General features: G+C 33.6%; 1 protein-coding gene across 32 annotated transcripts in view; it reads right to left on the bottom strand.

Annotated features, from left to right (window-relative positions):
• Window positions 1-18930, bottom strand: part of LOC129237116 (sodium channel protein para) — a 63527-nt gene extending 44597 nt beyond the window's left edge. For 31 of the 32 annotated variants that reach the window (XM_054871553.1, XM_054871560.1, XM_054871568.1 and 28 more), the window contains exons 1-11: window positions 18781-18930; window positions 15482-16145; window positions 14587-14674; window positions 14334-14524; window positions 12271-12303; window positions 9176-9331; window positions 8880-9085; window positions 2640-2768; window positions 1393-1484; window positions 1002-1278; window positions 555-864 (exon numbers count right to left, since the gene is read on the bottom strand). In XM_054871553.1, the coding sequence (XP_054727528.1) occupies window positions 555-864; window positions 1002-1278; window positions 1393-1484; window positions 2640-2768; window positions 8880-9085; window positions 9176-9331; window positions 12271-12303; window positions 14334-14483 (1353 nt within the window). In that variant the 5' untranslated portion in view covers window positions 14484-14524; window positions 14587-14674; window positions 15482-16145; window positions 18781-18930. Of the gene's footprint in view, window positions 1-554; window positions 865-1001; window positions 1279-1392; window positions 1485-2639; window positions 2769-8879; window positions 9086-9175; window positions 9332-12270; window positions 12304-14333; window positions 14525-14586; window positions 14675-15481; window positions 16146-17530; window positions 17582-18780 lie in introns of those variants that run through there. The other variant, XM_054871555.1, reaches the window with a different exon arrangement.
• Between the last annotated feature and the right edge of the window lie 6190 nt (window positions 18931-25120).

Below are 25120 nucleotides of genomic sequence, written 5' to 3'. Positions count from 1 at the left end.
ACCAAAGCGATCAAAAATGGTCCATTTAACGAACCTCAGGAAGCATTGAAAAAACATTTAACCGTTAGAGAGTTGTGACTAATTTTTTGGTCAGAGTTTGGCAATAATTAATGTTTTTTGAAATTTTATGTCAGGCTGGCATTCGTCGTTTCGATGTATTTTTTTGGACCGTGCGTGTCATGCATATTATTGTTATAAGTAAAAATAACTCGAAACACAACAAACTAAGAAGCAAGGTAATTATTTTTAGTATCGCCATCATGACGGATCGTCGTAGATGCGTTACATACACATGTAACCTCTGCTAAGGTTTATTTCACTATGAATTAGTAATACTTAGTTATCCAGTAGTTGGTAAATTACAAATATATAATTAAATAAACTACTTGTAAATTATTAACAATAGTAGCAGTTGATATAGTCAAGACAAAAGAAACGACTCAACACTCATTGGGTTGAGTAAATATTTCCACTCTAATCGGCCTGCTCGAGCCTGGCTGCTCGGTGCCAAATTAAAATTGAAAATATTTACTCGCATGCATAGTACTACTTACACGAATCGCCTCCTCTTCGGCAGCCTCTTCTTCTTCGGCCTTCTTTTGTAATTCGTCATAAGACATGGCAACAATGGCCAAAATCAAATTCACAAGATAGAATGAACCTAGGAAGATGATGACTATAAAGAACAGCATGTGCCAGGGACCAGCCGCTCTAAGAACGAGCTGGTACAAATCTTCCCAAAAGTCCTGTGTCATTAGACGGAACGCCGAGAGGAAAGCCCAACCGAATGAATCGAAACTGGTATATCCATAGTTTGGATTTGGGCCAAAGCCCTGCAGACAAACGTACTCATCACTACATTGCCTATACATGAACAGATAAAAATGTTTAAAAACAAGAACATGATCGGGTATATATTATTTATATTTTTAAATATTTTGCAAAGCTTTTCTGATTATTTTTTCATACGATATTTCAAAGTTCGTATGTAAGTAACTCACCCAGCTCCCGAAATATTCCCGCAGAGAGGAAAGGAATATCCATCGTCCTCTGAATACCAATTTGAACTGTTACGGTTATGATAGTCCCAGTTTTCATCAGTCAGATTTCCCCATGAACCATCTAAGGGAAATTTTTTAATGCACTTCTGTGTTAGAACACCCATGTAAATTTGTAGCCCCATCAGCGCGAAAACTGACAGCGAGAACATTGTTAAAATTATCACATCACGCAGATTTTTTACTGATTCTATGACAGCTCCGACAATTGTCTTCAAGCCTGCAAGAATGAGAATAATAAGCATAAGAGGTGGCTCGTTTATGGAATGTAAAGACTTGCCAATGTAATATATAGGTATTCCTATTGGAGATCGAAACAAGTTAATTTATTTACCTGGCACTATGGCTACGGTTTTAAGTGCTCGCAGGACCCTAAACGTTCGCAATGCTGCGAGGTTACCTAAGTCAATACCCATAGTCACATAACTATAGAAGAACATTCAATGCGAAAGATATATAACACAAAGGAAGGAATAAAATACAAACGTTTTGTTAGTTAACTTACAAATAATTCTCTTTTTTTTTTTTGCATAAACTAATTGTGAGCAGTTATATATATCTCATCCTGATGAAAGTCACTTAAAAAATAATCGGGGAGGTCACAAAACACTGAGCGTTTCTTCATAAGTTAAATTGTACGTAAGTGCTACTGTCAAGCAAACAAAGGCAAATAAAATTGATAACTATGTTGTATCCGAATATGATGTTTTAGATTCTCTTTATGGGGAAAAAATAAATATTTGTGTGCTTGAATAAATCGGAAGTTATATATCACCCAGAATTTGTGTAAGAGCGTGTTAAAACTAAACACAAATAAAAATTGGTCTTACTCAAAAACTAGTTGGCTTTACTTTACTTTACTCAATGAATATACATGTTCAATGCGTAAAACAACGTGTATGTACTTTCACTTAAAAATTTGTGTAAAATTTTTAGAAGATATTCACATTCTCACGGCTATAGTTTATGTACAGTCAAATTTTGGAAATATATTGTACATATTTACATAAAATAGCTTTAAACAAAATGCTTTTGAGTGGGTATATATGAGCATATTATTAGTGTAATGAACATTAACTCCACAATTGGTTATAGTTTTAGTAATAATTTTCTAAAATGCTGAAAGAGGAAGGGAAGTAAGTATTTCAAGTTGATATGAATTCGGTTTAAATGTGAGAATACATGTATAAAAATATTGATTCTACGTTTCTTGCTCCCATACCTTGAATTATATTGAGCTATATTGATTCAATCTAGAATTTTTGTTAATATTTTCATTTTTATTTTTTAAATGAGGAATAGCTATTTAAGAGTATAGATATGGGAGAGTAAATGATAGGATTTTTACTAAAACATTATGTGATCGTTACAAATTACAGACGATTTAGAACTAGACCAATGCATATACATATGTAATCATAGATAATGTAAAAATGCCGTCAATTTACGAAGAAGGTTAAATAAGTATAGCTAATGTAAATGCATGGCTTACGAAATAAAAGTGATTTAAAATATGTAAAGAAGGACGCTCTATAAAGTGGTAACTGAAAATTAGTAAAATATTATTTATTATAAACTCACGCTAAAGCTATTACTACGAAGTCCAGCCAATTCCATGCATCTCTAAGATACGTAAACGGGCATAAAATGAAACCTCGTGCCATCACTTTAACAGCTGATTCAAATGTGTAGATTCCGGTGAATATCACCCTAAAAACGAATTTTTAAATTTTTCTGTAGCTTCACGTTGAACTTTTTCACCTGTGTTATTTTATAAGCATTATTAATTATAATAACTTTTTATTTTTAGAATGTGTTTATAGTTTTACCTTAAAACTATGTTCAAATATATATAGTTTTATTTATTAGAAAATTATTTTGATATAAAATATTGCTGTTTACTTCCTTAATGTTATGATCGGTAACGAAAATACTTTCTGATATGTTCTACATAAATTAATTAAGTTAACAATATGATTTGCTCCTAAAATAAATGTTTTCTAGCAAAAACTAGTTGGCTTTCAATAACATTGAAATATCAAAATATTTATTCCCTCGCATACTACTTATATATAATATTACAAAATTGAAATGTATTATCCGTCTCATTTTACTATGCATAGTCTACTTATGACCTTACTACTGAACACATTGACTTTAATAATTAAATGGTACTCGATTGCTCCTTCCTGTAGCATATCATCGCTATCCATGAGCTCCGGTTCATGATGTTGGTTTCCGACTGTGGAAGTTGTTCCTTACGCTCAAAACTCAGCAGCAGCTCAGTTTCATATATTATGATCTAGTTTTAACTTATTTTACTAAACATTTTTTTATACGTGTTTATATTTCTGTAGTCAATGGCGACAATACAATATTTGTCTTAGATTTATTGGTCCATTTGCTTTTTTCCGCTGCTAGGGTACTCATTCAATAACCAAATCTACGTTGACAATATTGACATCAGCTAAAAAAATGACGTTACTTTTTCCGTCGCTAGATTACTGCTGATTTACATCAAAAGTGAATTTTAATTCTACATACATAATTTATATTAATATTTTCCTACTGAAAATTTTTAGTCCGTTAACTTTAAATGATAATATGTACATACATTTAATGATTATATTCTTATTTCTACGATATATGTATGTATATAGGTATCCCTATTCGCTATTGTAAACTGTACATATATACATATATATTTACACATTACTAATAAGATTGGAGAAACTTTATCTGAAATTTATCGCAGGATTCGGAGGCTACATTTAACAATTTAATTTATTTCTTATTATTATCTAATCATCATTACAAATTTTTTAAACCTATCAGTCTTTGGTAACAATGCATTTTTAATTTACTTTTTTAACTGTTTTACAGCAGATTTTTGGCAATGGAACAAATATAAAATACATATGGAGATAGGTTTGTTTTTGTACATGGAGTAACGTTACTTCTCACACATGAGAAAATCAATATGTACGTATCGTAGGACCCAGCATGAAAAAAATATCCCAATTATATAAAATTATATGACATGACGAATATATATCAAATGGAAAAAGTCTAGAGAATTCATGAATACTTGTTTAATAACGGTCATAGAAAAACAGCTATTTTTAAATATTGGTTATCTAATGGATGCACAGTCAACCAATAGAAAAAATTAATAATGTGAAATTACAATAAAATTGGTTCATTATTTTTGAAGTTTGTGAGCATTTTTTTTTTTCATTTGATACTGTTCAAATATTCCAGTGAAATATGCGGGACAATGATTTCACAACTACTAACATTTATTAGAGAATAACAAAGAAGAGAAGGAAAGGAATGTGTAAGAATGAGGTTACCACATTACATGAATAAGGCTGATGACAGATTTGATAGGTAATTTTTAACACTTCCTCTCAAATCTGGCATCATTCACAAAATGGTAGCTAAATTATAATATACGTTTTACATATCATAGAATGGTCAAAGAATTTTTATTTTTTTTTTTTCCGGGAGTATAGGGCCTCGACAAGACTCTCGTCATGCAGTGGTTTCGTTAATATATTTGATCTCTGGCAGGGTACGTGATTAGCCTGCCGTTGCCAGTCCTGAATGGTGTGAGAGCCCACTTGTCATTGCAACACCTTCTTACTGATTGAAGCGCCATCTGTGTTTCACATTTTTCTGCCAGAAGGATTGCACAGATGGTTGAAGACTTCGCTAAATTTGGTGTGTCTGGGCTATTACCACGGTTGTCCGCTTCCTCTTGCTAGTGCCACTGATGTAATGTGAAACTGTGTGTTTTTCTTTGGTTTTTGCTTGTTTTAGCAGACACAATACAAATAATGCGCTGACTATTTTGCGGGAGTAGAAGAATATGTTTTTGGGTTTAAGGAATGAGATTTTTTTTAGAAAAAAGGAAAGTAGGTAAATTTGGAAAGTGCGAGCCGCAACCTCTGGGACGGCAGGCTAGTGCACTTACCCTAGACTACCGAGGCCGCAAATTGATGATCAAACAATACTAAATTCAAAATTGATTCGAGATGGAGCTCAATCCGAGTAGCCCGGCACACTTCTCATGCTTTTCTGCCGTTAGGTTCTTGGTTAATATAACCGCCAACATATCTTCAGTTCACTGGTATTCGATTTGTATGTCTCCTATGTCAATTGTTTCACGAATGAAGTGATGAAGTATGTCGATATTTTTCGTTCGGTCGTGGACAACTGGATTTCTGCATAATTTCTAGACACTTTGATTGTCGTTGTAGATTAACACGGATCCGCCCAGCACGTCACTGAAAAATCGCTTCAAATATATGGTTTCCTTTGCTGAGTCGGACAAAGCCATATATTCGGCTTCAGTGCTGGATGCAGCCACAGTTTTTTGTTTACGGGACTTCCAACTAATACAGGCTTTCGCATATTTGATTGCAAATCCGGTGTAAGACTTTCGATCAGCGTCCGCGTAGCCCTTCAAGTTTTCTTGAAATGACTCGAATACTAGACTCAAATCTTTCGTGTGTTTAAGATATCGAAAAACCCGTTTCGCTGTCACCTAATGCTCTTTGCCATAGCTGGTATTGAACTAGCTTAATACGCTAAGTACATAAGCTCTCTGATAAGATTCTGGTACGGTAGTGTTTTGACTTCTACAATAATTGTTCTTCTTTGGTGGTCGGAAGCATGCACTTTCTCAATTTGAGTCCTGAATTCGCTGGAGTACTTACAGGTTTGCATTCAATCATGTTGAATTTTTCGATACATACTTCGATTGAGACTGCGAGATGGTCGTCGTTTGCTGGGAAAATTCGATCCCGAGGCAATACATTAACTTCCCCAAGTCCTTCATTTCAAAGGTTGATGCTAGTTTTTCTTCTATTCGGTTTAAAGAACTTCGGTTGTTTGATGATATGATGAGACGATAAATGTTAAATTGCCATTATATTTCGATATGTACACGCACGGGTCGCATTTCGATGAAATCATATTCATTTCTTTCTTCAATTTTTCATCAAGACGCTTGTACCATCAGCGCAGTGGTTTTCTTAGTAAGCATACTTTATTGTCGGCATATCTCTTTGCTTGGGTCGTGCTTAGTACATTTTTGATGTCAACTGGCATTTCCATTCAGATCTCGGTGTCGAGTCTCTCGTTCAAGTACGCGCTCACAAAATCTTGTTGATGCACCTCCAAACCCAGCTTAGTAGGTATGACCATCAGTATTCGAATCGAACTCAAACGTGCAACTGGCGCGAAAATTTCGTCGTAACCGACTTCGGCTCTTTGAATCAACCCTTTTGCAACCAATTGGGCTTTTTGAAAGTCTATAGTGCCATCAAATCGTAGTTTCGTTTTTAGGGTCCATTTGAGGTTCGATAATTTTCTTACCACAGGGGCGTTCGACATTCTGCCATGTACCATTTTTCAATAGCGTGTTGTATTCCTTAAGCATAACTTGCTTCCATTTGTTTGCTTCGGAGCACCTCAACGCATGTGTGCAGTTTTCTGGATCTTGAATGAAGTTTGCTGAATGAAATTCTTCGCCACTTGACGTGATATGGGCGCTGGTTGCCGCAACTGTGTATGAATGTATTTTTCGTGGTCTACCCTTCTTTTCAGTTTTCAACTTTTGCAAACACCCACTGCATCTCTTCAGTAGAACTTCAGTATTGTCATCATTGTCGCTTTCGGTTTTCGTATTTATTGATTCCATTTCTTCTACCTCAAGTTCAGTCCACGTCTTAAACGGTGTTTGACCACCTATGCTCTGAGTTGGGCAACGATTTCGTATGTAATTTGTCCAAAACATGGAGGAAGGGCGGACTGGATCAAAATACAGCATACGGTGTATATTCGAGGGTAAATTCGTGACGTATGCCTTCAGACTTCATAAAGTTTTTCATTTCATTACAGGTCGCATACGTTGCTACTCACTAATTCGAGTAGCTCTTCGCTCTTCGTTCAGACTTCGAAAAACAATTTTGTGTTTATTTCCCTCAATGCATACTTTGCGCGATTTTAAATCTATGGATGCATTCGTTTATATGCCTATTGCTTGTTAACGTAAAGTGCACCTTCTACCTCCGGCGTGGTGGTACGTTTACGCGCTTCAAATTCTTCCAAGATTTTCACTTTTGACGCCTCGATCTTCGACCAACGCCGCCGTCAGTTATTTTGTGCAGAATGAGTGAATTCAATAGCATTGCTTGTTGTGCAGGTCCACTAGATTGATACACAATGTGCAACTTCCATGTGTCGAAGTTACCTTATCTGAGTGGCTCAATTTTTATTATTCCGTAACTCATGTTAACCTTTGGCTTTCTTTACCTTCAGTTCTGTGCTTTCTTCAGTTGACATCCAGATATTCCAAATTCTAAAATATTTATTCGCGCAGTGGAAGCGTGCTGGGCCCATATACGAGTAACCTGCTCAAATATTTCAATGAAATGCGCGGGACAATGATTTCACATCTTTTAACATTTACTAGAGAATATCGAAGAAGAGAAGGAAAAGAATGTGGAAGAATGAGGTAGCCCACGTTACATGAATAAGATTTGATAGATATTTTCCAACAGATACCCATTTGTCTATGTCACATAATTTTATAGAATTAGGATTTTTGTGAATTTTGTGGTGTTAAAAAATCTTGACATGACGGTAAAACAAATTTACTCAATGGTAGTTAGTCGCGCACATATCGATTTTCTCATGAGTGAGAAAAAAGATTTAAATTTTTTTATTACTGTACGTATTTATGTACGTAGTACGTCGTATATAGTATATATGTTGTAATATGCGATGTTCACTATATATTGTATTAAAATCTACATGTTACTAATACTGACTTTAGTACCCTTATAAAATGAATACCGAATGGAATTTATATTAAAACGAATAAAAATAATCTAGATACTAATGTTACTAATTAAAGTATTCACCTCAAATTGAATTTAGACATTAATCTCAACATGAATGGTATTATCTAAAAACAAAATAATGACGTTTGAGTACACACATTTAAGTAATTCAAGAAATATAAACACATATGTACTATAGTTTATTTGTTCAAATGATAGTATTTCGTAGGTTCTTTTTTCTTATTGTCTAAACACTACTAATGAAACTGTAATGTATTTATCGGTAAATAATTTTCACTACCAAAAAGCTCTAAATTAAATACTGTACATATATTGTAATACATTCGTACCGTACTATTTTTTCGATATTTACTTTGATTTAAAAATTTGTACTGAGTCTTTTACAAAACTATCTAAGTACTTAGAACCATCATTCGAGTATTAAAATAATTATTCATACATAATCGAAGCATAAATATTTTCGATTCAAAGACTAAAAATGTATAAAAATTACTTTAAAATAATTATATTATGTATGAGTATATATTCATTTCTTAACCTATGGATAACCATTTATGTATAAGTGTTTACAATTTTACTGGATAAATAAATGCGTACAACTCAACTACAAGTACAATTTTCGCTAATAAAAGTGGTTAAGTCATCTAAAAGCTTGTAGTTTAAGTAAATAATTACGTACATATCTAAACATACACATACGAGTATAATTAAAGTTCATTATTAAGTACATAATTATATGTTCTTTGTAAGTATGAGAGTATATATTAAAACGTGTCCTAGTTGGTAAAACTATTATAAAGGGAAATTTACACCAGTGCATGTACATATGTGTGTCAGCCTACAAATACTATGATGTATTTATATAATATATGTACATTTGTCGGCATTTGAGACAAGAATAAATTTTATAAACTCACGTGAAGGAACAATATTGGAAGGTTATACTTACTCAGTGGATTCGACTGTTGGCGTTGTCGGCATGATCATCAGAATGCAGTTAACCAGAATAGTTGTAATTATAAATAACGAAAATAACGGATGTACTAAAATGTAAATGGCTACGCGACGTATGGGATTGAACGGGTCGAGCAACCACATTGCTTTGGATGCAGAAAAGCGGAAAATATCTTTTCCCTTACTTACAACTACAAAGGTCTGCAAGAAGAATACACGATAGTTGTACACACGTACTTGTAAACTCCATTTAATATTTAATCTTTTGTGGGAAATTGTTATAAGACTTACCAGTACGTTGTTATAGTACGGGTCAATATCCTCGAGAGGAGTGGAGGCCAGTTCCGGTGGGAAGCTGCCCTGCAATCGAACAGGTATTGGCACGCCCTGTTCAAGTGTAGGATCCGGTTGTGGACCTTCATCCTCATCCTCGTCATCATATCGGATCTGAATGTTGTCGCGCAGTTATTTTTCATTATATGTAGTAGGAAGTTTTGTAAGGTAGTACGAAAAATATATTTGAAAAGATAGGTTAGTAAAGTCTCATAAGGTAATTTTGACAATAAATACTGCTATGTATGAATATCAAATGTACATAAATGATATAAGATTTAATAGAAATTATAAACAAATAATTATGTGATTAAGTAGAAACATATGGTGGGTATTTGTGGGACAGAATTTAGCTTTCAACCGAATTTTTTTAATTTTGAATTCAAATATTGTGTGGATTTTCATTGATTTGCGTTTTATTTCCAAAACTATTGTTCTTAATTTTTGGTCCAAATTACGCATTTTATATAAGGATAAAAGCGAGATTTCTCAAAATATATATGACTAATGCCAAACTTATTTATAAACTATGGTGCTATTTATAAAAAATGCGGAGTAGAAGTGTGATGTGAATAATAATAAGTCATAAATAAAAAATGCCAGTTCAACAGAAAAATTATAAAATATACTTTTACACGTGTCGTTTAAGTGATAATAACAATTAAAGCAGTTATAGATACATATATTAGTAGAAATAAAAATGTAAAATATGTTAAAATAATATTGGAAAGCTGTAGCTTAAAGTAAAATATTATAAAAAGTAATCTTATGTACAATATAACAATTATAACAATAAACTATCACAATTTAAATGAATACTTGCAAAGTGATTGAAAAATATACACACAATTGACTAATATGTATTTAACAAAAGACACACATAATCCGTTAAGCTGTTGCCTATGGAAGAAGAACTTTCAGAACTGGAAACTGCTATTTACTATGTATGTATATGAGATTAAGAGTTATAAAAGACTACGGTTCCGATTTGCGAGCGTATGTCGGCGATAATATATAAAGATATGCATATATCTTGGTTCTTCCTTATCGCCGATATACCTACGTATTGGAACCAGAATCTTTTATATTTTTTAATCTTATATATGTAATGTGTGTATAGTCATATATGCTCGTATTTCCAAAGGGAAAGGTTTTCTTCCCAGTTTTGTTATTCAACTTTATACATCTATTAAAATATATGTCTTTTGAGTGGGAATTTATGAAAATAAAATTCTACACAGGTATATCTACGCAACAGTAACATTTACAAGCAATAATTTTCTTATAACTATAAGTTTCAGTTAAGGTTGTAGTTGCTAACCTAAATCAGTCCATGTCATTAAATTAAAAAAAAAAAAGATGACAATACTATTGTATATATAGTACAACAAAATTATATTCACTACAAATAATGACTAATATAGATAGCATGGCATTTGACAGTTACCTTTTACTCATTGACTTTATGGTTTTAGGATTTTCTCAAAATGTTACCTTTATTATAATTTTACTTATAGTTTCCCAAACGAAAGAAATGAAAATCGTTAATGTGGCTTATTGGCGAATGCAATATTACCCATTTTACATAAGCTTATGTATGGATATGAAAGCATGCAGATACATATGTACCATCGATACATTCGGTACATACATATGTATGCACATCATAACGTGTAATGTGTATTATACTATATTACACATGCATACATATGTACATATGTTTGGCTGGAATTCCGCGGGTAAATGTACAGCCCAACACCAAATCATCAAACATCTGCGTAGTATGGTCAAAAGAAAATTGCCCCTGATTTCCTATTAAACTATAATTAAGGAGTAATAAACTCAAGCCTATTTTTGTAAAATTGTTTGGTTTTGTTGTATTCAAATTTTGATGTCCCATCAGATATCAATGTCTAAGACAATGAATTTAGTGAGTGCTATCTAGATGTCAAATTATAAAATTGTCCCCCTCATTTATCCTGAAGTAAAAGGGAGAATAAACTCATAATGTAAATACTTGTGTTTGAGTAAATATATACATGTAATTGAGGTTATATATTTGCTTTCACATGCATTTAAACCATGGGACCTCTTGCAAAATGTTCAATTATTATGATACGCGTGTCAGTATAAATGCATGTAAATGTGTATGTATGTGTTAAACATGTCTATTTGTGAAATGAAAATATTTAACCGTCAATTAAGTTTAAAGCTCTGGAATGTAATATAGCTATTAAATACACATATAGCATAATGAAGGTAAAATTTAAGGATTTAAATAGTATTCATAGAATTGTATAGAATTTATCACTGTCAAAAATACGTACATATGTTTTATGATGCAATTATACTTCAAAACAATTGTAGCATATACTCACACTTAGACAATGATTACAAGTTAAAAACATAAGGATAATAAAAAAACATATATATAAGATGTACGGCAACTGAACATTTTTGGGACTCATGCTTTTGTAAGTAGTCCTTGGAGGAGATTGTGTACAAAATGCATGACTTGCTATTATTTAAATACCAATAATAGTTGAAAACAAAAAACAAACTTATTTTGGATCCAAATATTAATAGCAGTATGGCAATTTAAGCTTCAGAAAATTTGAAAAGTGAATGAAAGGCAAGGTGTGAGGTTTTTAGTTCATACTAAAAGCGAAGTAACTAAAATGTAAGCATTTAGAACAAAAGATATAATTCAGGTTTTAAACGAAATATCACAGCGGTGGTATGCTAGCCATGCATGTATGTATGTTTGTATAAGTATTTGTTATATCTGTTACAAAACTCCCTTAATTAGCTGATAGTGAAACAGGGTAAACACGAAAGTATCGGATTGAAATTAGTTTCAGAAGACTAAACTATTTAAAAGCTCCTTTTAAAGATCATTTCATTTTAAGATTGTAAATAAAAATTAAATTAAAGCTTATCTGAGTAGGTAATAAAGTGCTTAGACGTATGTATGTAAGAATAAAGTAGAATAGATCAAAGAAGCTGCTTTAATAAAATTGTATTGTAGATTCGCTATTTCTGGAAAGTCTTACTTCTTTTTGTTTTTTCTTGCGACCATATTGCGGCTGAATGAAGATTTTTACGATATTTTTAGTTATATTTGAAAATTAATAGTATGCATACAGTTATGGAAAATATATTAAAAAAATTGCAGACAGATGCTCAGCCACGCGATGGTGATTTATTTGGAAGCGATGGCGTTTCGATAATGTATGTGGCGGACATCAATAACGTAGCGTTTTAATTATGTTTTTTTTATTAGAGACATTAGGGAACCCCGAAAAATAAAATGTATATAAAAATAGAGAAAGTTTATTTGTTTATAATTTTAGGAAGAAAAAGATAGAGAAAAAGAGAGATAGAAACAAAACGATATGTATAACTTTCACCAGCATTCTTTTATTGTTTATAATGATACTAAACTAATAAACAATTCGTATTATAAGTTTATTATATTGCTGTTTGGTTACTTTATCGAACAAAGTGATCGGTACTAAATTTTGAAAATGAATTATGGAACAATTGCTTACAAGGACTTAAGTGAAAGCAAAATCTGCAACTCCGATATTAAATAATGATTTATTCTGTTCTAAATGTCCTATAAATTTTTAATTGTGAAATAGTCATATGGATGTATAAGTATGATGTGAATATTTTTGGAAAAACTTAAATATAGCACAGTTTATAATAAAGTCATTTACACACCTATATTAATTATGTATGTACGGCAACAATTTAACTAATGAGGATGTTAAGAAATACAATATACAATATCTTCGTAAGATACAAAATAAAGTTATTATGAAACAATAAAGTCTAAGTAAAATAAGCTTCTTCCTATTGACCGAAACAATATACAATTTAACGTAAAATGATACTGAAGCTAATAGCTGAAACACATAAGCAACGATGGATGTTCAAATATATACTAAATACATACATATTGTAATTAAAATAAATGAAATAAATGAAAGAATGAAAGAAATGTTGAAAACATTCGAGAGATGTTGCGTATTAAAATGCATACATATAACGATTAAGATAAAAAGAAGAGTTGAATGAAAACGAAATTTTTCTTATGTATGTATTTACATGGATATTTTTGATTCAATATTATGATATTACGTGTTAGTAAAGAATTACCAAATTATTATTTGTTAGCTATTAACTAATAATTATTAGAAAAATAAGGCGACTCATGGAGAGAATAAGGTACATAGGTTTGTATTGTAGGATTTAAATCCTAAATTATGTAGTATGATATGACATGGAATAGGGTAATTTTATATTACAAGAAACGGTTTTATACATTTATACTACACGTACATTTATATTACTAATATGTATTAGGTGATTAGTAGAAAAAATGTTAGAACACTCAAATAGAAAATGTATAATATAGTTAAATATACAGAGAAGCCTTGTTAAATATTTTCGAACATTTTAAAATTCAATGCAAGCATCAGAAATTTACGAAAATCCATATTGTGCCACGTTTGATTAAATAATAAAACAGGAAGCTTATGATAATGAAAACATCTAGTTAATACTTCCGCTTTTTTCTACAAATATTTTAAAATTTGTGAAAGTATGCAACACATATACATACAATGATCATGTATATATGTCTGTCAGTTGCTCTATTACTAAGATTTTTCGCATCTAGAATAATTACAGCAAATCATTTCATAGAAGCATTTTGTGGCTTTAGGTAATGTTTTGAGAACATTGTGGACGTTTTCACAAAATGCGAAGAAATAGTGACGAACACACAATACTATGTAATGGTAAACGTGATCTAGGCGTTGATGGAACGAAAGTTAACTGAGACAAAGAGGTGAAGCATAAATTGTTTTATGGGTAAGGGAACAAAAGTTTGTATGTAGACAGGGGGATTTGGGTACTAACTGCTACACATTTGCAAGTTTTCGTTTGTAAGTAGACGGAAGTATATATAAGACGGGATCTAATTAAGTACTTAAAGGATAGTATTCCAAGTATTCAGACATAAAATACTAAATTTACAAATATTTAGACGGTAATAATTTACAATTGTATTAAAATTGTACAACTCAAATCAAATTAAAATATTTACCACCTCGCCCTCGGCTCTCTTTCTTTCAAACTCCTTCTGTTTTTCATGTTCAGCGGCTATGCGTTTTTCAATTTGAATCAATGATTCGCGGGTAAAGGGACGGAACAAGCTACGTTCTTCCTCAGATATCGAGTCGGAATCTTCTGTCATTGTCTATACGGCCAGCGATGAGAGCCTCAGATTTCCAAGGCCTACCAAAATTAGTTTAATTTCATAAAAACATATAAATTAATATTTAACCAGAAATTCTTACATGAGGCACATGGATGTCGCGATTTAGCTTTGGATTACAGCTATATCCGAGGCGCCATCTTCAACTAGCGCCCTCCGCTTTTATAAATCTGCAATTAGAAAATTTGGTACAAAAAAAACGCAATAATATTCAAAAAAAATATTAGTTTGTTCCACTTTAGCTTTACACAAACTTTGAAAATATTCCGATTAATATTTTTAACATAATTTAATAAGCTTCCGTGACCGTTTCAAGTGCTTTGCATCATTTTTAATTAAGAAAGAAAAAAGTACAAAGTACAAATAAAGATTTATGGTTTTTATACTTTACTATTGCAAAATGAGACACAATTATAAAAACTTTAAATAAATAAAAAAAGCTTTGTATGGGATAGTGATACATGGGAGGAGTAATATTGTGAGCATGCTAAACTTTTTATTCGTTTGTTTTTATCAAGATTTTCTCTCTCTTTTTTTCAATTGCTTTGTCATGCTAAATTCGCGGCAGTCCGAAAACTTAACGAAACGTTTTCGGGCTCATTCATTCCGATTGCTAATGCATTTGTAAATGAGAGGATGCCTGTTGTTCAATGAGAGTTGGCTGTTAAAATTCCGGCTTGTGTAAATGTGTATGAGAGTTTATGTTTACTTTCATACACCTGTATAATATATCAGTTCCAGTAAATTGGAAATTTTTCCAGTAAAATAAATAAGCATACAAAGGACTAAATGAAAGCAAAAATGTAAAAGCAATTATTTGTTGCTCTGAATTTATTATGAAAATCTTTATTTTTAAAACTATTATGTTTTAAATGCCATGTAAACGGCAGATTATACTTCGATAAGAAATTTTGTTTGAGAATCAACTTGGAATACAAATATCAAAATAATAAGTAAATTTGAAGGGGTATATCTACCTTTGATTTTAGCAGAAACAATTGTTTTTGGCTTTCCTTTTACTTGTTGAGACCACGTTGCTTGGATTATCCTTGATGTGATTTTTTCGCTTAGGTTGGCCTATTATTCTTCTGCAGGTCGAGACAATGAATGTGGTGCTTATATATGAATATGCTGCGTATAATATTTGTACTAAATGCTCCCTTACTGTTGGAAACTGTTTACACTTGACATTATACGCATTGGTTTACCGAAAAAAGAGTGTATTAATTATATTAGCGAAAGAAAAGCGGAAATGCTTTTATAATTCTCGACTCGAGAGAAATGAAGTCGAATTGCGACCAATTAAAACTCCGTTGTCGTTGGTAACATTTTAAAATGTTTTTCTGTTTTAATTTTGTTGCTGCTGTTGCTACTGCTGTTACGAACGTTTATTCTCCTTGTTGTGAAATAACTTTCGTGTATTACGCTTTTCGGTGATGTTAAAATATTTTGTTGTGTTTTTATTACCATTCAATTTATAACTATATACATATATATTTATTTATTACTTTTAATTATTTGGGATTTCCTTTCGTTTTTTCTAATCTTTCACATTTCATTTTAGTGATTTGTTATTGAGCTGAGATACTTCATTTGCGCCATTATTTGCATAACTTTCCACTGGGTGGCTTACATTTTTTGCTAATAGATATCGGGGTTTAAGAACAAGCATATATGTATGTAATATAAATCTGTGATACTTCTTAAATTTAGCCTTTTTACACAACATTTAAAAGTTTAAAGAATTATAGCATAGCCTCTTTCTGGATTCTTATATGAAAATAGAACACAGATTAACTTCAAATATTTTCGACGTTTATACACAAGTGCACAAATTTCATGCTGGAAAAAAGTGTTATAACTCACAAAAATATACATATAAATGTATGCAGCATTTGTTAAATAAATTCGCGCCGCTCATTTTTTATTTCACCAATTTTTATTGATTACTGTCACATGCGTACATTCAATGCGTTTATGTGATGTGTTTAAAAGCATTTGGAGTTGTGGTAGTCATCGAGGCGAAGTCTTTATATTATTTACAACTTACAACAAATCTCAAACTTTTATGCAATGTGTTGCGATGGTTTTTCCTTATTATTATTCCAATACTCTTTCCAACGTTTAACAAACTTCCAATTTATCTCACAATCTTATATTCTCACCAATCACACTTTTCACTGTTACTCTTCTCTCGCTTCAAGGTTCTAACCAGCTGTTTATAGATACCTCCCAATGACTTTGCCCCACATGCAAAGAGAATAAAATTGAGAAAGAATAGAAAAGGAAGATGGGGAATGGGAAAATTGACTTGCCAGTGAATATAAATAATTGGTTGCACGAGAAGTTCTCTAATGATCCGAGGTAATTTTAGATTTGCCAGACTTTGTTATAAAATTTCTTATTCTTCTATTTCATTATTTCACTGAATCTATGTATATTACCAAATAAAATTGATAGTGCAAAGACGTCTAAATTGTTTGTAAAGGAAAAGAGTTAAATACTATAAGAGCTTTTGATGCGAGAATGAAAACATGAGAGTGGGGATGCTACTTTTTCTCCGACACTTGTATCTAAGAAATTAAATACAAGACAATGAGTGCGTTTAGCAAACTTGATATGTACAAATTGGATAGAGAAATTACGTATATGTAGACGGACAAAAAATACTAATTTCGATTAAAAAAGCTATAAATAACTATCTACAACTCTTGCTATATACATACATACGTACAAGTATATGACGTAAGCCCAGACTAAACTGGAATTGTTTTAGACATTTTTTTATTTGTGTATTGTGCACAAGTAATTTCAGCATTCAGTCCGAAACGACTTACTTTAAAAACCACAGAAACTGAAATATTCAATCAGATCACAAATATCGATTTTCATCACATTCTGTGTAGGCATAGTAATGAATATATCTTGTTGTTGATTTAATTTTTCTCCATTCGAAATACATAAGGTTAAATGTATGTTGTATGTAGTTATTATGTGCATGTATTTTAATTATGTAAAAAGTTTACCAGCTGAAAACTGACTCTCGTCTCAGAAAAGTATGTCCTATTGACCGCATTCTCCTTTACGTTCACATTATTGTAAGGAAAAGTTCTCGCTGCTGCAATGAAAAAGCACATTTACCAGTAATGATACTATTTTCAATATAGTCATTGTTACAGGCGCAGAAATCGACACACTGCCCAATATAGTAAGTATTTATGTTACTTTTCACTTGTATGCGAATGTTTTCTCAATAATATAAGGATCACATTAATAACGAAGCGGACCGAGACAGCTTTTAAACAACCATCCGCCTCAGCGGTAGCAACAGCAGTGCCAAATAAGGCAGCGTTGGCAACAATGACATCGTTGGTGACAAGGCGAACGAGAAAAAATAACTAGCAAAAACAAATGCACATTAGTGCGATGAAGTAATGAATCAGCAAAGTCCTGAATACTATATATAACGATGTGGCAGCATAAGAAAATTTAAAAGTACTCGTTGAAATCGACCGTAAAACCACAAATTAAGTTAATACCGTTAATAGTACAATAAATATATAAATAAATTGTACATGTTTTAAAAAGAAATTTTTGAAAGCATGAACATAAAGTTAACCATTTTAGAGGATATATGTATACTGAAAAGGCTTAAGGTTTGCTTATAGTGGGCACTTTGCCCTTCGTCCTGCATTCATGAAACTTCGTCCTTCTTGGTATTAAAAAAGCACGAGTGACAACCAGTTTTACTAGTGGCAATGTGTTCGGGCTGCTGACTTAAGTGACTCGTGAATACACATACATGCACTCTTATGTATCCACACGTACTCACTTACACACGTTGTGTGCATATATTCAAAAGAGGACACTCATACATACACAAAATACATTGCTATTATGGGTGGTGTATAGCTCTATATCCTTGTGCTTTGCATGCCTTTTTCTTGCGCGGGTAGGCCATCGTTGCCTTTTCTTCATTCAAACTCACGCCCTCTTTCTTCCCACTTCACCTAAACTTCCTCGTTTGCTTCGTGCTCACACCGCTTTGCTAGATACATAACCCCGGATAGAAAAAATCGAAAGTAAAATTTTTCCCATACAAATTTTCGGTTGTGTCATACATTATTAAGAAATTTTTTGATTAAAAATCACTTTTTATAGAGATGCACACTCTTTTTTGAACAATTTAAAATTTTCTATTTTTTTTATTTCACAAGGTTTGCACTAAAAATCGTAGTTTTTATTTAAAAATATTGGTTTCCTAATTAATACGAACCGAATCAGGAAAGATTTAATGTTTGCAGCTATTAAATTTTACTTTTTAGCCAGTTGGAAAATAAAAATCCTTATAGTATATTTTCTATGTATTGACTTAGGGAAGTGAACAGTTAGTTAGTGTTGCAAGCGCTGCTTTTCACCCGAAATCCGTTCGTCTCTGTGGTTCGCTTAAACTGTCGTCTTGGACTTGTAGTGAATACCATTAAAGTCTGTATTTCGTTAAGTTTGACACAAAAATACGAAAAAATGTTTGATTGTGTGCTGGTATTTGACGAAGCAATATGTTGGCGCCCAAGAAATACGTTGCATGCCACACGCCATACTCTACACACCATGCACCACGCGCCATTCGCCATTCGCCACACAGCACGGAAAGCATACAATCTGCCTTTAGCGGCCACTCATTGACCCTACTCGTTGTTGTCTGCGTGCCTGCACCAACGCGTTTATACTCGGTCATTAGGACACCCGAACGGAAACCGAACTACTTCGTTTTATTTCGCGTTCAGTTTTTATCGAACCGTCGACCATTTTTCGTCAAATTTTGACAGAAGATTATGAAGACGTCAGACAATAAAGTCGTCACATGCAACTGACTCACTTTTATATGAATATAAAAAATAGAAACACAAATAAAAATGTACAAGGAAAAGGAAATGTATTTAAAAACAACACCAAACTCGTTCTCAGCACAGCATGCTTGGCTGAAGGAAGAGTTGCAATGCGTAACACACACACTCACATAAAGTTCCCATTCATAAGAGCATTTAAAGCGTTGCGGGTGCAGGAAAAAGGAAGTGCAGTGGCTTTTGATAGCGAAATCCGGATATTAAATCGGAGTAGAACGAAACTTCCATGCAACTGCACTTCATTTCAGCCGAGGTATGAAATTTCAAAATAAATACCTCATATTATTCAAAACCAAAAATAATCTTCGTAGACAAGTGTACATATGTACATTGATTTAGCTGCCTGTTTTAGAGACTGGTGAGCCACGACGTATACATAATCTTTGTGAACGACGTATACATAATCTAGAGAACGAACGAACTTCGATTTTTAAGGCCGAACCGAGAATTTTAAAGACTCCAACTAATAAACAAGCAATGTTGTAAAAAACAGTATTTTGTGGCGCCTTCGACTCAAATGCACATAATTTATTTTGCTGTTTGTCAACGGACGAAACGGACCCATTGTGGCAGGCTTATAATGCATATACGTAATTTGAGTAAAAGGGAAGTATTTATGTACATTGCCTATGAACTGAAAGTATAAGCAGTATACGTAAGCTAACAAAATGAAATGCAAAGGCATGTATGTAAATATAATTTGCTGGTGTAACGAGTTCATTTGTTCTGTACCCTCTTTTAATGCACGTCACAGTCATTGCCGCATCGATATATCGCTTAACCTCTATATCGCGGCTGTCGCCGCTATTGTTCACAAGTATTCTTTTTATAGCTCCACCGTACTATTGAGCTTTCTACCTTCTACGTTGCGATGGCAACAGTTTGGCCACATACAAAGCAAAGTCCCCAGCAACTACTAAAAGAATAAAGGAATGCAACCAACATCATGTCTTGCAACAAACCACCAAAGCTTCAAGTGTACTGCCATAATCATCAGAGTTTGCAGAGCATTTGTTTTTTTTAGTGGCTCATGTGTATTTACCCTCTAAATAGTATAGAAATGTCACCTTACGTAGAATACATGGTTAATTCCTATGATCGGATAAAAATTGCTGATTAAGGCGACAGATACCTGTAAAAAATTTTTTTTTCATAAAATGCTAATATAATCCTTTAAGAATATGTCAAAAAATTTTTAGAACGTAAATTTAAGTATTTCTTACATTATAGATCATCAAGTGTGACGACTCTATTCTTTGCGTTCGAGCGCTGGGAGAGATATATTTACGTTGTATTCAAACTTTAGACGCGCTTTTCTCAAAACTATATTTTTCAAATTGGCATACACGATAACTCGAAATGTTATTGATCGATCTCCCTGAAATGTTGCACATATCATTTTTATGATATTAATTTCTATGTGTTTCAAGTTACGATATTAATTTCTATGTGTTTCAATTCGAAAATTTTTCGAAAAATAATTTTATCGAAGCAAAAATAGTAGGAAAATTCGCCCCAAAACTCCTTTTTTTTAAGCATTTTATTCCGTGAATTTGTTTTTTTTATTTATTGTTAATTCATATAGAAATTATGACATTATTAAAAAAAAAAATGTTTGGTTTTTTGTATTCAGGTCACTGACGCCGATGCTACAATGCCCGCCGATTGAGAAGCCCCGCTGCGACCTTCCTAGAAGAATTGAGTGTACATCCGGCATTTTAAATGATTAAAATAAAAAAAAATTGTATATTATTTTAATGTGAAAAATATATTGACTTCTTCATTTTAAATAATTTTAATGAAAATCAGGGAAAATATGGCCGTTTACAGGTATCTGTCCTCTTAATAGAGGCAAATAGTGTAGTCCATATAGATGCATAATTGTATGGACATATATCAACTCGCACTATGACATAAAGTTTGATGACTGCGGTATATAGGGCAGGACCGTTACGTTTTGTTTTCTAAGTAATCGAATGCAGTGAGTGCACCAAAGCGGAGCCACTGACATTACTTCTTCCAATATGGTTTTGTTTAACATACACACAAACTCAAAAAAAGATATTCTTTGAAGTACAAGTATTCACAAAGTCGATATTTAACAAATATGCATTTTTAAAGGAAAACAGAAGCCTTCAATTAATCTCTGGCACTGCATGTACAATAGTAGGAAATATTTGCAAGTATCTTAAATTTATTAATTTATTGAGAAAGTAATTTTAAATATCAACAAAGATATATGTACATACATATACATATTTTCATTTATATTCGTAAAGTGTTGCTTTGGAATATTGTTAAGGATTTTCTGGTGAAGAAGGGAAGGTGATTATTTTTATGCACATATGTATATGCATTTGTATGTGCCTGAATACTTATATATTTACTATGTTTTGATGACATCATACAATGGACACAATACTACAGACTTTGCTTTTGTTATTGATGTTTTTTGTTTGAAGTTATGGTACGAATGACAGAAAATACACAAGCAAAGGATAACTGTAAATGCGCATGTGTCTGCCTTTAACACACATTTTAAAAACGTTCCCCATTGACAGACATTTCTGTTTAAAAAGTACGTATGTATGTGGCTTGTTCAAAGTAGTTCTAAATATATTTCACCCTCTCCATGCGCATGGAATACAGTCAGCTGTTTCGTTAGAAGCTTCTTGGAATTTCAAAAGCGATGGCCGTTTCCAGTTTTATTCTCTAACAGCTGCTACCCTTTTACTCTACTCATCTCCCTAATATGATATATACATTGAAAACATCGCAATCTTATCAAAATGAGGAATTTTTGAGTGTGTCTTTAGGAATACCACCTATTGTGTACACGTGCGTAAATAATTGTTTTTTTATATACGTTTTAAGATTGCGAACTAATTTGGCCTATCAAATAAGATACTTATTCGTATATATATTTTTACACATATGGCATTATGATAAACAAATATTTGTTCGGTTAATTAAAGCTCATTTTTATTACATCTAGGAATATTTTACGCTAACATTAGAATAGTGTTAGTGTTAGTTAGTAATAGGAATAATGCAACTGACTGAAACTTTTAAATAGAAAAATGTAATAGCAAAATAAAAAATATGTGTCAAGGATATTAATTGAGAGGTTTTAATGTGTACCTATAAGTATATCTTTAAGTTTTTACTATTTGTGTTTTCAATATCTAAATTCTCTTCACAAACATTTGTGGCTAAAAATGCTTTCACAGGGTGTCAGACAGCTGGCACTAATTACGATAATAGTTCATACATTTATGTTGTTCGCCATAGTCTTCCAATAAATGTTGTAACGTATTTGAGGAGACGAAAGCAACGTTGCAATATTGACCAAATTCCATTTACTTACTGAAATTTTCCGATAGATGTCACACGAAACCAACATGCCTTAACGGCCACAGTTTTGTTGTTTATTACACTAGAAACAAAATTAGATACTTTAAAATAAATCACTTCAATGATATATTTTTGGGCGTAAATTTTTTTTTCCGAAACAGTTTGGTTTACCAATTAGCATAAGAGGCTTCTACAGTCATAGGTCTTCGCTTAAAAAATTTATTTATTCATCCATGTCTTTTTTGCCTCTTAGAAAACGCTCCCCTTAGATATAAAATTTCTGTCCGTCCTTTTTCCAATCCTCGAAGACTTCGGTTCTTATTTCTTCAATCGTGGTAAATCTCTATCCTTTCATGGAATCTCTTAAGTTTTGAAATCAGAAAACTGTTACAGAGGGCCAAGTGGGGTGAGTACGGGTTGTCGTTGTTGTGGTAGCAGAACTTTGCCCTGTCAGTGTAGTATAATCACCGATCGTCTTCGTCTAGCGTATCTAACGGTAGACCCAAGAAACTAGCTGTTTCGACAGGTTGGATCCAGAGGGAGAGGGGTGTTAGATGAGTGGGTTTGATGGGGTATGTGAAAAGGTGGTTAGTATTGTGCCTTCACATGCCGGACATATGTTTAGTATGTCGGGGTCGATTCTGGATAAGTAGGAGTTTAACCTGCTACAGTATCCAGAACGTAATTGTGCCAAGGTAACGCGGGACTCTCGAGGAAGTTGGAGCTCTTCGTCCACGATGGGTGGGGGATGGACTCCGATAACGGCATTCGGGGGTCGGGAGCTTAAGAAGGTGGTAAGGGTCTCCCGATGAATGTCGTTGATCGTCTGTCTGTACACTGTCCGATTCAGTAGCTGTCTGTCTGTTTTGTCTTGGATCTCGTCCGCGTAGTTGAGGAAGTGCCTCCTAGCATGCCTGGGAGGGGGTCAGGCTCAAGCAGATGTCTGCATGGGTGAAGCCTGCGATAACATCCTAGCCGGAACTGCTTGCTGAGCAGTTTGTTATGCTCCTTCATCAGCAGGCAGCATATTAGCATCGTCGTGTAGGTGTTGTATCGGGGACATCATGAGACATCCTGTCGCGGTCCTTATGGCAATGTTTTGGCAGGTCTGAAGCTTCGTCCACTGCGAATCACTGGTTCCAGTCGACAAGACAGGCGCAGCATAGTTTAGAACCGGTCGGCCTATTGCCTTGAAAGTCGACAGCAACATTTCCTTGTCTTTGCCCGATGTGCTGCCGACAAGCGGCTTGAGGACCTTGTTGCTATTCTGAATTTTAGTTGCAATAGCGGTTGTATGCGCTGAGAAGGAGAGCAAGCTGTCAAAGGTAACCCCCAATATTCTGGGGTTGTTTACCGTCGGAATTGATGTGTCATCGACTTTCACCTTAAGTTGCAGCTTGACCTCCTTTGTCCAGGTGGTGAAGAGGGTCACCGTGGATTCAGTGTGGGAAAGTTGCAAGTTCCTCGCAGTGAAGAAGCGAGAAAGGCAGGAGAGGTAGTCGCTTACGATGGCATAGGCCATCAATGTCATTTCCCGACACCATTATCGTACAGTCTTCCGCGAAGTAGACCAAGGAGACTCCCTCTAGTGGCTGGGGGAGTTTCGAGATGTAAAAGATAAAAGGCAAGGGCGAAAGAACACCACCCTGCGGAACTCCTTGCCCTGGCGGGAGTGTCGACGGTAAAATGTCATCTAGTAGCGTGGCGTGGCTGACTGTATCGAAAGCCTTTTTTAGGTCCAACGCTACTAGGTCCTCTCGCAGGGGCGGTTTTGGTTAAGTCCGCGGTTTACCTGGGTGTTAAAGACGGTGAATGCCGTGGGGGTGCTATCCACTGCACACCCACCCGTTGCACTTATTACACCTAACCGAGATGGAGTTCGGGTGGAGCCGTTTGTGGCAGATGCAGCAGTAAAATACCTCTGGTCCAGGGCTTGTTTACTAGGGCGGCAGCCCTTGGTCGGGAAGAACCCGAGTCATTCCGGTAACGTGGAACCGGCTGCCATGGTGAGTACGGGTGCTACGGCCTGATTATAGTATTTTTCTTGGCCAAAAATTCACTTTATTAACAGAATTATTAAGAATGCTCGATACACCATATCACTGTAATCGAAAGATACAGAAAAACAAGTATGTCCTTTTTCGAGTTCGATGCCTTACTTTTTCAGTTTCGGCTCTCCTGGTTGCTTCCATTGGTATGATTTTGCATAACTGAACATTTCGCTAAATGGATTGTTATATCAGCTTATATTGAGGACGAAATCGAAACAACGTAATCGGTGAAATTTGAAAAGTCATGTTGGGTTTGTGCAGGCTTCGTATACATACTCCTATATAATATTTGTACATACGACTA

This window comes from Anastrepha obliqua, chromosome 2 (genome assembly GCF_027943255.1).
Source record: "Anastrepha obliqua isolate idAnaObli1 chromosome 2, idAnaObli1_1.0, whole genome shotgun sequence".
NCBI lineage: Eukaryota > Metazoa > Arthropoda > Insecta > Diptera > Tephritidae > Anastrepha > Anastrepha obliqua.
This window is presented reverse-complemented; position numbering and strand designations above follow the sequence as displayed.